At 44.2% G+C, this 12,525-nt stretch overlaps 2 protein-coding genes across 2 annotated transcripts in view; one reads left to right on the top strand and one right to left on the bottom strand.

Annotated features, from left to right (window-relative positions):
- The window catches only part of NOXO1 (NADPH oxidase organizer 1), a 6,190-nt gene extending 5,140 nt beyond the window's left edge, over positions 1-1,050 (bottom strand). Inside the window, exons 1-3 of the mRNA XM_042437873.1 lie at positions 945-1,050; positions 491-571; positions 315-390 (exon numbers count right to left, since the gene is read on the bottom strand). Coding sequence (XP_042293807.1) covers positions 315-390; positions 491-571; positions 945-1,013 — 226 coding nt within the window. The 5' untranslated portion in view covers positions 1,014-1,050. The remainder of the gene's footprint in view (positions 1-314; positions 391-490; positions 572-944) is intronic.
- Positions 1,051-3,966: 2,916 nt separating this feature from the next.
- Positions 3,967-10,027, top strand: LOC121914622 (FAD-linked sulfhydryl oxidase ALR-like). Its single transcript, XM_042438189.1, has 3 exons — positions 3,967-4,422; positions 7,586-7,794; positions 9,423-10,027. Exons 1-3 carry the CDS (start codon positions 4,102-4,104, stop codon positions 9,583-9,585), a joined length of 693 nt encoding a protein of 230 aa, XP_042294123.1. The 5' UTR covers positions 3,967-4,101; the 3' UTR covers positions 9,586-10,027.
- The last annotated feature ends 2,498 nt before the right edge of the window (positions 10,028-12,525 follow it).

Raw genomic sequence — 12,525 nt, forward strand, 5'->3', positions numbered from 1 at the left:
CCAATGCATCCCCCAGTTGCCAACCCCTGACATGGAGCCTTAGCATGGGGTGAAACAGGGCAAATTAAAGATGCTAAACGACCCCAATTAATATTGCATTTTCCTCCAGACAGCCATGAGATTGGCGTACTGGTGTTATTGGTTTCTACCAGGGCCAGAGAAGTCATACTTGAGCTTTGCACCAAAAACACTGCTTCCAAGTATGACTGTAAGCTTTTCAGGTGGAATCTTTTCTCATCTGTTGCATACAGCATAATTCTGGAGGGGTTTTGGGAAAGAAACCAAACACCAAAAGGCCTCCCTGGCCATTTTACCTGGAAACTTGGGGATAGTCCGGTCAGAGCTCCTCAGCAAACCTCTTTCAATGGGGAATTTTCTTTTCAGCGTTTTCTAGAGGATGAGCAAAACCAAAAAGAAATGAGTCATACTGTTCTTTTCCAAGAATAAGGAAAGTTGCTCCTGACTTTGAATCCGTTCGCTCAAAACTTACATGGAGTTTCTTAAATTCTTCAAATGCCCTGTAGACGAGGACAAGGTTTTGGTCTGACCAGGACACCGAAAACATACAGATCTGGGGGGAAAGGAGAGCAGAACAGAAGGCTTGCTTGCAAAAGAAGGTTTTGCTTTTGGGATTTTATATTATCTTTGAATATTTTCAATCTGAAATCCGTGGATTAAAAATCCATGGACACAGAGGACATACTGCAAGATGGAATTTACATTTCCTGCCTTAAAATCAGCCGTGCTGGAAAACTCCAGATGAAGTATGTTTCTGTTGTCTTCTTCTTTTAAGTTTATTTTGCAGCAAATGTCCATCGATGGATATCAATAGCAAGCAATTGTTATAAAAGCCGTTCATCGGGAGTCCCGAGATCCCCTCCTGCCCTGCTTCCCTCCCTTTGCAGCTGTTGAATATAAAAGCAAAAGGAATGCATCTGCCCTACCTTCTCTTTGGCATCATGCTCCAGCAAACCCATGGCTTTCACATCAACTGGGAATCTGCAGATGCTCATCTTCTCTCGCTGGCAGGTGCGCACCAGACTGGAATGCTTTGAAGGACCTGCTTCCCACAGGCAAAGTATTTAGTAGAGGAGAGACGGAGGAGTGGCTGGCCTTTTCCCCAGCCGCCTCTTTGAATTTGATTCCTTCTTCTCTGTGGCCCAGAATCAAAAGGTGGCAGCTAAAAAAAACAAGGCAATGCAATTCTAGGCTGCGTGAGCATAGAGTCTAAATCAGCCATTCCCAAACTTTGGGTCTCCAAGTGTTTTGAACTTCCCCAACTATCTTGGCCCACAGGGATTCTGGGAGCCAAAGTCCAAAACACCTGGAGGACCAAAGTTTGGGAACCACTGGTCTAGATCAAGGGAAGTCATAGCGCCACTCTGTTCTGCTCACCTGGAATGTTGGGTCCACTTCTGGGCACCACAATTCAAGAAGGATGTGGAGACATTGGAGCATGTCCAAAGGATGGCAACCAAAATGGTGAAAGATCTGGAAACCCCGAAGCCCAATGAGGAGAAGCTTAGGGAGATGGGTGGGTTCAGCCTGGAGAAGAGAAGGTTAAGGGGGAGACAAGGTGAGAGATTAAGAGCCAGCACTTGATGCAGCAGCTAAAAAAGCCAACCCAATTCTAGGCTGCATCAGTAGAAGTATATACCTGAAATATTGCATCCAGTCCTGCGCACAACAATTCAGGAAGGATGTGGAGATGTTGGAGCATGTCCAGAGGAAGGTGACCAAAATGGTGAAAGGTCTGGGAACCACCAAGTCCTCTGTTGAGCAGCTTAGGGAGCTGGGGATGTTTAGCCTGGAGAAGAGGAGGTTAAGGGGTAATATGAGTGTCATATTGAGGAGGGAGCAAGCTTGTTTTCTGCTGCTCCAGAGACTAGGACATGGAACAGTGAATGCAAACTACAGGAATAGAGATTCCACCAAAAAACTAGGAGGAACTTTCTGACAGTAAGGCTGTTCGAATCCCTCAGAAAGTGGTGGAGTCTCCTTCTTTGGAGATCTTTGGGACGCCACATTGAGGACGGAGACTCAAACACTGCACTCTGGGCTTGTAATCCATGAAAAGTGATGCTCAAATATAAAACTGTTGTTGCCAGATTCCATTTCCCTCTCCTTTCAAGCAGCTTCTTTGAAAACAGTCCAAAAAGAAGTAATCCTCCCAAGCTCCGGTGGAGAGGCAAGTGGATGTTGTTGCGACAGGTGGGCCGAAGGTAAAACAAGGGGAGCTTTTCTCTTTGCAGAGAGCCCCTGAATGGAACCAATGCTAATATGTGTTTACTTCTGAAGAAGTAATAATAATGATAATGGCTGTCTTTGGCTCGTGGTGGACTTTGCCTTGTCATTAGCGCCGGTCCAGCGCTAGACATTCCCCAAACCCTCTCCAGCCACTCAGATCTCAATTCTTCCAATGCAAAGTATTCCCTGCAAGGTTTTCTGGGGCAACAACCTGGGATCCATCAAAAGCACATGTTGGTAACTAACACCATTTCTAGGAAGGATGATGGATTGTGGAATCAATGAAGATGTGGAAAGGCCAGCATCAGGCCCAACGGACCAGCAATTTAATCTTTTTAAACTTAATTTTAGCATTGAATTCATTTTAATTATTGCAGTGATTTAATTCTATTTTAACTGTATGGTGTTTTTTTTAATGTTGTAAGCCGCCCTGAGTCCTGGCCTTGGGAGAAGGTTGGTATATATTACACAAAACATTGATCCTGCTATTGGAGATAAGGGACACCCTTTTACTACCCATTGTATTTAATAGAGGGCTTGAGCATCCATGGGTTTTGGTATGCGCTGGGGTTTCTGGAATTGAACCCCAGCAGATACCAAGGGACCCTTGGACCTTTTAAGTTACAAGATCATACACACAGCCTGGTGGTATTTTTTTAAAATAATAATTTTTATTAAGTTTTAAAAATAGTACATATAAAAACATTAACCAGTCAGTCAAACACATACTACAAGACATCCTCACAAACAAACCCTAACAATAACAACAGATACAATGACAGAAAACGTTCTCACAGTCTCCATTCGTTGCTTCCAATCTAGCAAACTAACTTTTATTTCTATCGCTTGGGCTTTTAGATTATCTGTTAACAATTGAACACTTGTTGTTCTACTTGTACTTATACACTAGTGCCTCGGGTTACGAAATTAATTCGTTCCGCCATTCCTTTCGTAACCCGAAAAATATTTCGTAACCCGAAAAGGCTTTCCGTTAGCACTGGAAAGCCTATAGCTGCACTTTGCAGCATTTGAATTTCGCGCCGAAATGAATTTCGTAACCCGAAAAATATTTCGTAACCCGAAACAGTTTTTGCCAATCCAACTTTTTCGTATCCCGGAAATTTCGTAACCCGATCATTTCGTATCCCGAGGCACCAGTGTATTCCAAACTAGTTGTTTAGTCATGCAGACCTCATTCAGGTTATCAAGTATATAAGTAATACAAAATCGCTTTGGCTAAATTCACCTAAACATAATTGGATTTGATCCCTTCTCATCATATGTCTGCTTTTCAACTGTTGTATTTCTTTAGACTAAGCAAGACACAACCAGTTAAGATTAAATATGTCTCTAAAGTAGCATTTCCCCCCTCAGCATTTTTGTAAGCCTGGTTGTATTTACACGTCTCATAGGGTCAAGGTGAAAATATGGTAAGATGTGATTTTTAAAGTATATATCTATATCTATATCTATCTATCTATCTATCTATCTATCTGTTTTAAAATGACTGATTTTACCTGAGTTTCAGGGAGAAGTGTACTTTCAGGGCATGTGTTTCTTTCAGGGCATGCATTTCAAGGCTTCATTGTTGTTTCAGCCCTGACTTTAGTGCTGACAAGATGCACCAAAGGCCCATTGTGACCTATGTCACCTTAGCAATGGGGCAGAGCAGCGCATGGGTCCAGACACTTCAAGGGCACCACACTGCTTTGGGAATGACTAGAGCTTGATCATTGCTGGTACATTTAATATCCCAGAAAGAGTTTGATCCATCCCTTTCCTTGGATGTAGTGTCACTTGAACTTTCCAGTTCTGACCCCGCTTGAATGGCCAGGTCTGGTCAGCACCCTTCCCATGGCTGGGATGTCGGCGGATGAAAGTGGCAAGAGGAAAAAGAAACATGTGATGCTCATCTTGTATTTGAAGAAGAAGACAAGGAAGAACCAGTGTCCCAACGTTGCAGAGCCTTCCACATCTTCGGGCGCCAGCAGCCTCCCTCATGTGCTGCCCTACTTCACCCGGAGCAAGGCTAAGTCTTCCCAGGCACCCGAAAAAAACGCCTGCCCAAGGCCACCGCTCTTTATCCTCACCGACTTTCTCCAGCAAAGAACCTCCAGGGCAAAAAAAGCACCTCCAAGACGAAAGAAGAAACGTGCAAAGAAAAGGAAACCAAAGGTAATGTGTTGTCTGCTAGGGCACAATGGAAGCATAGTGTCCAAATGGAGGGAAGCCATAGCACCACTTTGTTCTGCTTTGGTCAGGCCTCACCTAGTTTGGGCACCACTTTTCAAGAAGGAGGTGGACCAAGGTGGAAATGTCTCCAAAGGAAGGTCACCAAAATGGTGAAGGGTCTGGAAACCATAAAGGCCTATGAGGAATGCCTTAGGGAGATGCTGAGGATGTTTAGCCTGGAGAAGAGAAAGTTAAGAGGTGATATGAGAGCCCTGTTTAAATACTTGAAGAGATGCCATAGTGAGGAGGGAGGAAGCTTGTTTTCTGCTGCTCCAGAGACTAGGACCCAATGGAGCAATGGATGCAAGCTGCAGGAAAAGAGATTCCAGCCTAATATTAGGAATTGCAACTGGGGGAGCTGGGTATGTTTAGCCCAGAGCAGAGAAGGTTAAGATGTGAAGTCGAAGGCTTTCATGGCCAGCATTCATAGGGGTTTTTTGTGGGTTTTTTTCGGGCTACATGACCATGTTTGAGAAGGGTTTGTTTTTTATGTTTTGCCAGCATTTGTGGCTGGCATCTTCAGAGGAGACAGGTTTTCTGAAGATGCCAGGCACAAATGCTGGCGAAGTGTCAGAAACAAATATATAAATATGGATGGATGTGTGAGTATGCACACGCACACACACATATTTAAAAAATATTGTATATATATGTATACACACACACACACACATACACACACATTTATAAATAGAGCTTTATCCTTGCCCATCTTGGTTGACTGTCCAGGGAGGAGCTGCAATAAAAACTTCACTACACCTTATAATTAATGCATCCCTTCGGGAGGGTATATTTCCATCTGCCTTAAAACAGGCAATAGTGAAACCACTCTTGAAGAAACCCTCCCTAGATCCCCTGCTGAGGAGTAACTATAGACCAGTCTCCGTACTACCATTCTTGGGCAAGGTGATCGAGAGGGCAGTCGCCTTCCAACTCCAAGCCGCCTTGGATGAAACTGATTATCTGGACCCATTTCAAACTGGCTTCAGGGCGGGGTTCGGAGTTGAGACTGCCATGGTTGCCCTAGTCGATGATCTCTGTCTGGGCATCAATGGGGGAAATGTGACCCTGCTGGTGCTCTTGGACATCTCAGTGGCCTTCGATACCATCGACCATGGTATCCTTCTGGAACGCCTGAGAGAGTTGGGTATCGGTGGCACTGCGCTCCAGTGGCTCCGGTCCTACCTCTCGGGAAGATTCCAGATGGTGAGGCTGGGGGACTGTTGCTCTCATCAAAGAGAGCTAACATCTGGTGTCCCTCAAGGCGCCATCCTGCCCCCCATGCTGTTTAATATTTACATGAAGCCGCTGGGAGAGATCATCCGAAGACATGGAGCTCGGTGTTATCAGTACGCTGATGACACCCAGATCTATCTCTCCAAGTCTCTGACTGACACAGTGACTAAGGATGGCATCTCTCCTCTGGAAGCCTGCCTGGGGTCAGTAATGGGATGGATGAGGGAAAACAAACTCAAGTTGAATCCAGAGAAAACAGAGGTACTTGTGATAGGTACCCCAAATCCAGACAGAGGAATTTGTCACCCGGTCCTGGATGGGGTCACACTTCCCCTGAAGGACAAAGTTCGCAGTTTGGGAGTACTCCTGGATTCATCCTTACAGTTATCATCCCAAGTGGATGCAATGGCCAGGAGTGCTTGGTACCAGCTTCGGCTGATACGCCAACTGCATCCCTACCTGGCTCAAGGGGACCTTGAAACTGTAGTACACGCACTGGTAACCTCACGTTTAGATTTCTGTAATGCGCTCTACATGGGCTACCTTTGTACCAAGTTTGGAAGCTTCAGCTTTCCAAAACGCTGCAGCCAGATTGGTCGCTGGAACCTCAAGGTCAGACCATATAACACTGGTATTAAAATCTCTTCACTGGCTGCCAATTTGCTTCCAGGTCCAATACAAAATGTTGATTATTACCTTTAAAGCCCTACATGGCTTGGGCCCGAGTTACTTGAGGAAACGCCTCTCCCTACGCAATCTGCCCCGCACTCTCAGAACAACTGGGAAGTATCTACTTGAGCATCCCAAGGTGAGACTTAACAACTACTCACCAAAGAGCATTTACTGCCATGGTCCCTACGCACTGGAACAATCTTCCAGAAGAGATCTGACTTATATCTACCCTAGAGGCCTTCAAGAAGGTGCTGAAAACTCACCTCTTCCAATAAGCATACCCCCCTGACTCTCTATAATAGAATATCATTCCCAAACAGGAGTGTACCTCAAGATGCTAATTAGGATTGCATATTGCATGTTTTTAGGTAGATGATTGTTTTTATACTTTGTTTTTAACCATTGTTACTGGAATTGTTTGTAATTGCATTTGTATCTGTATTGTTGTATTATATACCCTGATGTAATCCCGCTTCGATCCATCGGGAGAAGCGGGATAATACAAATAAAACATACGATGATGATGATGATGATGATGATGATGATGATGATGATGATGATGTAACCGGCTCCGGTCAGCATTCTGGCTGCAGCATTTTAAACCCACTAAGGTTTCCAGACAGTTTCCAAAGGCAGCCCTGTGTAGAATGTATTACGGTAGTCTAATCGGGACGTAACCAAGCCATGTGTCACCATAGCCAGACCTGGCGTCTCAAGGAACAGTGCACATGCTTACGCTGCGCAAATGCACTCCTAGCTGCTGCAGAGGCCCTTGGGCATCCAGGCTCAGTCCAGGAGCACAAGCTGAGATTTTGAGGGGAGTGTGACCCTATCCAAGACAGCACCTCTCTCTTGTCAGGATTAAGCTTCAGTTTGTTTGCCCTCCTCCAGTCCATTGCTGACAACAGCCGACGCTGGTTCAGTACAGAGGCAGCTTCCTTGGAATTTAATGAAAAACTATGACTGCAGCCTTCTGTCTCTCCCAAAATATGTGACCAAAGGCCCAATAATGCAGCATGGCTTACTTCGCATGCTTTGTCGAGCCACACATTAATGGGGTTACGTTTACCTTGCCAGCATACGATGAACAGGTTTGGTGGCTACCTTTTTTTTTAACACAGTGATGCTAAAATGGAGGGTTATGCCTTGTTGAAACACATGCCTTGTTGCTCATAAGCATATATTCTTCTCTATGTAGGAAACGGGAGACAAAGGAGGAGAGTACCCCGCCAACTGTCCTCTGGATCGGGAACAACTGGGACGATGTTCATGGGCCTTCCTTCATACAATGGCAGCGTATTACCAGGAGCGGCCCAGTAAGACCAAGCAGCAGGAAATGACACAGTTCATCCATTTGTTTTCTAGGGTTTTCCCTTGTGAAAAGTGTGCAAAAGAACTGAGGAAAAGGTGAGGGTCATTTATCTTTCTTTTCATTCAGTATGAGCAGGACTAATGTGTCCTTAGCATTAAGAGGGACTGAAATTTTGCACCACCAACAAGAACCCATTTCTGTGCCCTGTTTGCAATATACAAATTAAGGAGGCTTTGTTTGGCTTAATTCTGCCACAGTTAGTCTCTTGTATAACTGAGTTGGGTTTTGCTTGCCACAAGTGATGTGCAAAACACTTTTCTCAGTCCTTTGGATAGTTTGTTCAGCCCACACTTCTTTCTTCTGAGGCTCAAAACTTGCATTTCCTGAACTTAAGGTTGAAGTACTGTATGCACACAGTGACACATTTTTTGGTGTGCTTTCTGCATTCCTGTGTTATGCCTGTGTGCACATGGGCTGGTTATACCTGCACACATAAGATTGTCAGGAGGCATCTATAGACTGAATTTCTGCTAACTTTACTTGTGCCGGAGAATGCATTTTATGAAACCCAGAAAGCCTTTTCTTCACTAGCCCAGTTCATTCTGGTAAAAGGGATCATGCTTGCCCAATTTGGATCCCCTCTCTTGAACTAGACAGAAACCACTTTCTATTGAACTCAACAGAGGATTGTTGGTGTTGCCTCTATATCTATCTATCTCTCTCTCTCTCTCTCTCTCTCTCTCCCTATCTATCTATCTATCTATTCCATATCTACTTGGACCAAAATGGTAGGATTTTGTTGTAGCTATCTGTCCTTTTCTGTAGCTACTGGCATCTAGAAAGACCAATGTTTGTTTCATGAAATTTGAGCCCTAAAGCAAGATGGGATTGAAAATACTGGATCTACCCCTTCGAACAGGGTGAAGATTAAGAGTCTTGTGTTTTAACCAGCCTCAAGTGGCTGTGGATGCATTTCTCTTCATAATGGAGGCAAGATGGAAGTCAGACTTGTCTGATAGTCTTGTGACTGCATTTCATTATCTTTCCCCTTTTATTCCACCCTTTTATTAGCATGCCTCTAAGACAGTGGTGGCGAACCTATGGCACGCATGCCAGAGGTGGCACTCAGAGCCCTCTCTGTGGGCACACCACCATCGTCCCAACACAGAGTTCACTAGAGTTTGTCACTAGAAATCTAGAGGGATGTGGCACTTTGCAATAAATAAATGGGTTTTGGGTTTCAGTTTGGGCACTCAGTCTCTAAAAGGTTCTCCATCACTGCTCTAAGACCTCTAATGCCCTAAGAACCCAGCTGAGAAATTATTACGAATGCCAGGAATGAGAAATGGAAGGCTTTCCTTAGTTGTGATAGTTGTTTCCAACCAAAAACATCAAGACGTGAGCAGCAGAGATGTGTCAAAGTGTGGGTTGGTGACAAAATTGTTTCAGTTCACGTTTGATCAGAATTTACCAAAATTCGGAGAAGAAATTCTGAGCAAAAGCAGGCAAAGAAACTGGTAGAAGGGACTGAGATGGTCAGTCAGCTTCCAATGCACGACTTCTCTGCCTCTTTTCTGGGTGGCGATGATGGATTTAATTCAGTTTGTGTCTACTTGTGCCATGAATGTAGGCTAGTTTGATCCCTCTGTGGGGATCAGGGGACTCAGATGGCAGAATGAACCCATTACTTCCCTTTCTCTCTCTGTTTTCCCTTTGTACGCAGAATAAAACGAAACCAGCCGGACGTCTCCAACAGGCGCAATCTGACGCGGTGGCTTTGCCGGCTTCACAACGAAGTGAATAAGAAGCTGAGGAAGCCGGTGTTTGACTGCTCTCTTGTAGACCAGCGTTGGCGCGACGGATGGAAGGATGGCTCCTGCGACTAGAACACTTGGGAGAAGTATAGTTGTGCGGACTTGGATTAAAACATAGAGATTTAACCAAAGCAAGGACGATGGAGACCACAACGTTTTGTACTGGGGAAGAAAGGATGCTTGAAACTTCCATTTACGACAAACCACCGTTTCGTGTTTTGTCTGAATATTAGAAACCATGGTTTGAATAAATTCCTAGTTATCACACGAACGGCTACTAACTATCCGTTTATCCTTTGACGCTTGGGGCTTGTTAACTGTGGCTCTGCATTAATTGACTGAAGCTGTAAGAATATATTGATTATTAAATATATCTATTGACTGAAGCTGCAAGAATGTATTAATAATTTATTAAATAGATTTATTGACTGAAGCTCAATATATTTACAGGACAGGACAGGACAGGATAGGATAGCATAGGATAGGATTCCCCAATTGGTTGACGGAAACTGAAATGTCTATAGCTGATCTGAAAGTGTACAGTATTTGAAATTTAGCCATGAAGCCTGCTGCAGTGTGCAAAGGGCGCCACAGGAGGGCGGCAGAGAGCAAGGCAGGAGGCGCTTTCCTGGCTTTGAGAGAGAGAGAGAGGCGCAGAGGACGCGGCAGGAGTGGCCTCTTTCCGCCACCAGAGGGCGCTCCAGAAGAAGGACTGGGAGGCTTTGGAACTACAAGTCCCATAATCCCCCGGTGAAAACATGGCCAAGGCCCCTGAGGGACAGAGGATGATGGGAATTCCATTCCAAAGCTCTGGCTCAGGCGAAGAAATTAAAAATTAAAAATATTTCATATATTTATTGACTGAAGCTGTAAGGATATATTTATTATTAAATATATTTATTAAACTGCAAGAATGTATTAACAATTTTTAAAATATATTTATTTACTGAAGCTGCAAGAATATATGCATTAATTTATTAAGTATATTGACTGAAGCTGCAAGAATTTATTAATAATTAAATGCATTTATTGACTGAAGCTGTAAGGATAGATTTATTATTAAATATATTTATTGACTGAAGCAGCAAATATGTATTAATTTATTAAATATAGGAGGGTTGAGGGAGAAGTGAAGAGGGATTTGGGGAACAGTGGTCAAAACACACGGCAGAAATTGTCCAGTTGGACACCACTTTAACTGTCATGCCTAAATGCTATGGAATTCTGGGAAGCAGAGCCAAGACAACTCATGCTTACACTGTCTGTTAGTGTGTATGTATATATATATATATATATATATATATATATATATGTATATATATATGAACGGATGGACCTAATGAAAACATATTTTCTTGAAACACAGGGCCTGATGCCTCTCCTTTAACCCAAGAAGGCAATTCCAGGACAGTCATTATTATTATTATTATTATTATTATTATTAACCTTTATTTATAAAGTGCTGTAAATTTACACAGCATGTTATGAAGCATGTTACTATCATCCAATTCCTTCCTTGTTTTTCTTCCTTTCGCTTCCTTTCCCCGAGGACCTCTTCTTTTCCAGGCTCCCATGGGGATGATGGGCCCCAGGGCTGGCCATTATTATTAGCATTACTATTATTATTATTATTATTACATCATATCCATGCAAATTACTAATCTTACTTCTATACATTTGTATTTATATCCTGCTATCTGAAATTTCTGTACTTAGAATAAGTAAATCAACTACAGTACTTCTCAATTCTTACTGTTTTCTCCTTCTTTTTATATCTCACATTTTGTACTTCTGTGGATAATGTTTGTATTGTTCGGTTGTTCCTTCAAAATGAATTCCACTTCTGCTTATTGTTGTGTTCCTGGCTAACTTCAGTATTCCCTATGGCTTCCTCAGTTCCTCTGATCCTTTTATTCTTATTTTATCATTCGGTTTCCATTCTATTTCCACCTATTTTTGCAATATTTATTGACTAATTCCCATTCCTTATTGATCTCTTCTCCTGATTTCCCATGCATCAGATTTGTTAAAGTCTCCATTTCAGCCATATCTTGTCACTTAAGTAACCAGTTGTCTGTTTTCCAATTGTGTGTCTTCTCTGGAAAGGATGCAAAGGAAAGGGAACCCCAAAAGGGAGGCGAACTCCTGGGAATCATCAATCAGTCTCCATGAAGCTGCCATTCTTCTGCGCAGAGCCTCCCTGCCTCCAGGTGGCGCTGCTTCCCTCCTCCCAGACTCAAGGCTAGGCCCCGCCTCCCTCCCAGGGACAGAAACCCAATGGAAATCGGGGAGAGGGTGGGAGGGAGTCAAGGGCGGGGCCATGCAAATTTGGGACCAATGGGGAGAGAGGAGAAAATGTAATTTCTTCAGCTTCACTTGCAATTCCAGTGGCATTACCAGGCGGTGGCGCTGTGTCCCTCCCTCGACGCTGATGCTCCGCCTCCCTCCAAGCAGCCATGGAATGGAGAGGAGAGACCTGAAGCTCAGAGGAATGGTGGGCGTGGTCGAGGGCAGAGCCATGCAAATCTTGGACCAATAGGAGGGAGGACAGCCCCAAAGTCTCTATTTGGCCCCAGAGTGCCCCTGAAGGCTAGGCTGTGAGGGCAGGGAGGTTGTGAGTTGGGGGTGTGGGGAGAGGGCTGTGGGCGAAGGGGGCTTCTGGGGCCAGAGGGGAGCGGAGGTTGAGGAGGAGGAGGAATGGCTGGGGCCCGGCCAAGGTCTCACTGTTGCCTGGAAAGATGTCCCAAGGAGAGGGGCTCTGGGCGGCCAGCGAGATAAGCATGCATTTTTAGGGTGCCTTTCAAGATTCAAAGAAGGCTGAACAAATGTCATTATTGTATTCAGTGTGTTCCTTTTCGTCAGATGCCTCTTTGTATCTTGTTGTAAGGAAAAAGGCAGCAGACCAATGCCCCCCAGCAGCCTCCCTTCTTCTTTTCTAGTTCCCTGCTCTCTTCCTTGGTTCTTGAGGGAGCCTTGGGCAACGAATGATGGGTTGCTCTTGCTCAGCCATGT

This window comes from Sceloporus undulatus, chromosome 8, assembly GCF_019175285.1.
Source record: "Sceloporus undulatus isolate JIND9_A2432 ecotype Alabama chromosome 8, SceUnd_v1.1, whole genome shotgun sequence".
NCBI classification, from domain to species: domain Eukaryota; kingdom Metazoa; phylum Chordata; class Lepidosauria; order Squamata; family Phrynosomatidae; genus Sceloporus; species Sceloporus undulatus.

What these genes read in the sequence shown, in the direction of transcription:
- LOC121914622 (XM_042438189.1), top strand. Translation starts at nt 4,102, where the DNA reads ATGGCTGGGATGTCGGCGGATGAAAGTGGCAAGAGGAAAAAGAAACAT. An exon ending in CAAAGAAAAGGAAACCAAAG is followed by an intron (nt 4,423 to 7,585) that starts GTAATGTGTTGT and finishes TTCTCTATGTAG; the next exon opens with GAAACGGGAGACAAAGGAGG. An exon ending in GCAAAAGAACTGAGGAAAAG is followed by an intron (nt 7,795 to 9,422) that starts GTGAGGGTCATT and finishes CTTTGTACGCAG; the next exon opens with AATAAAACGAAACCAGCCGG.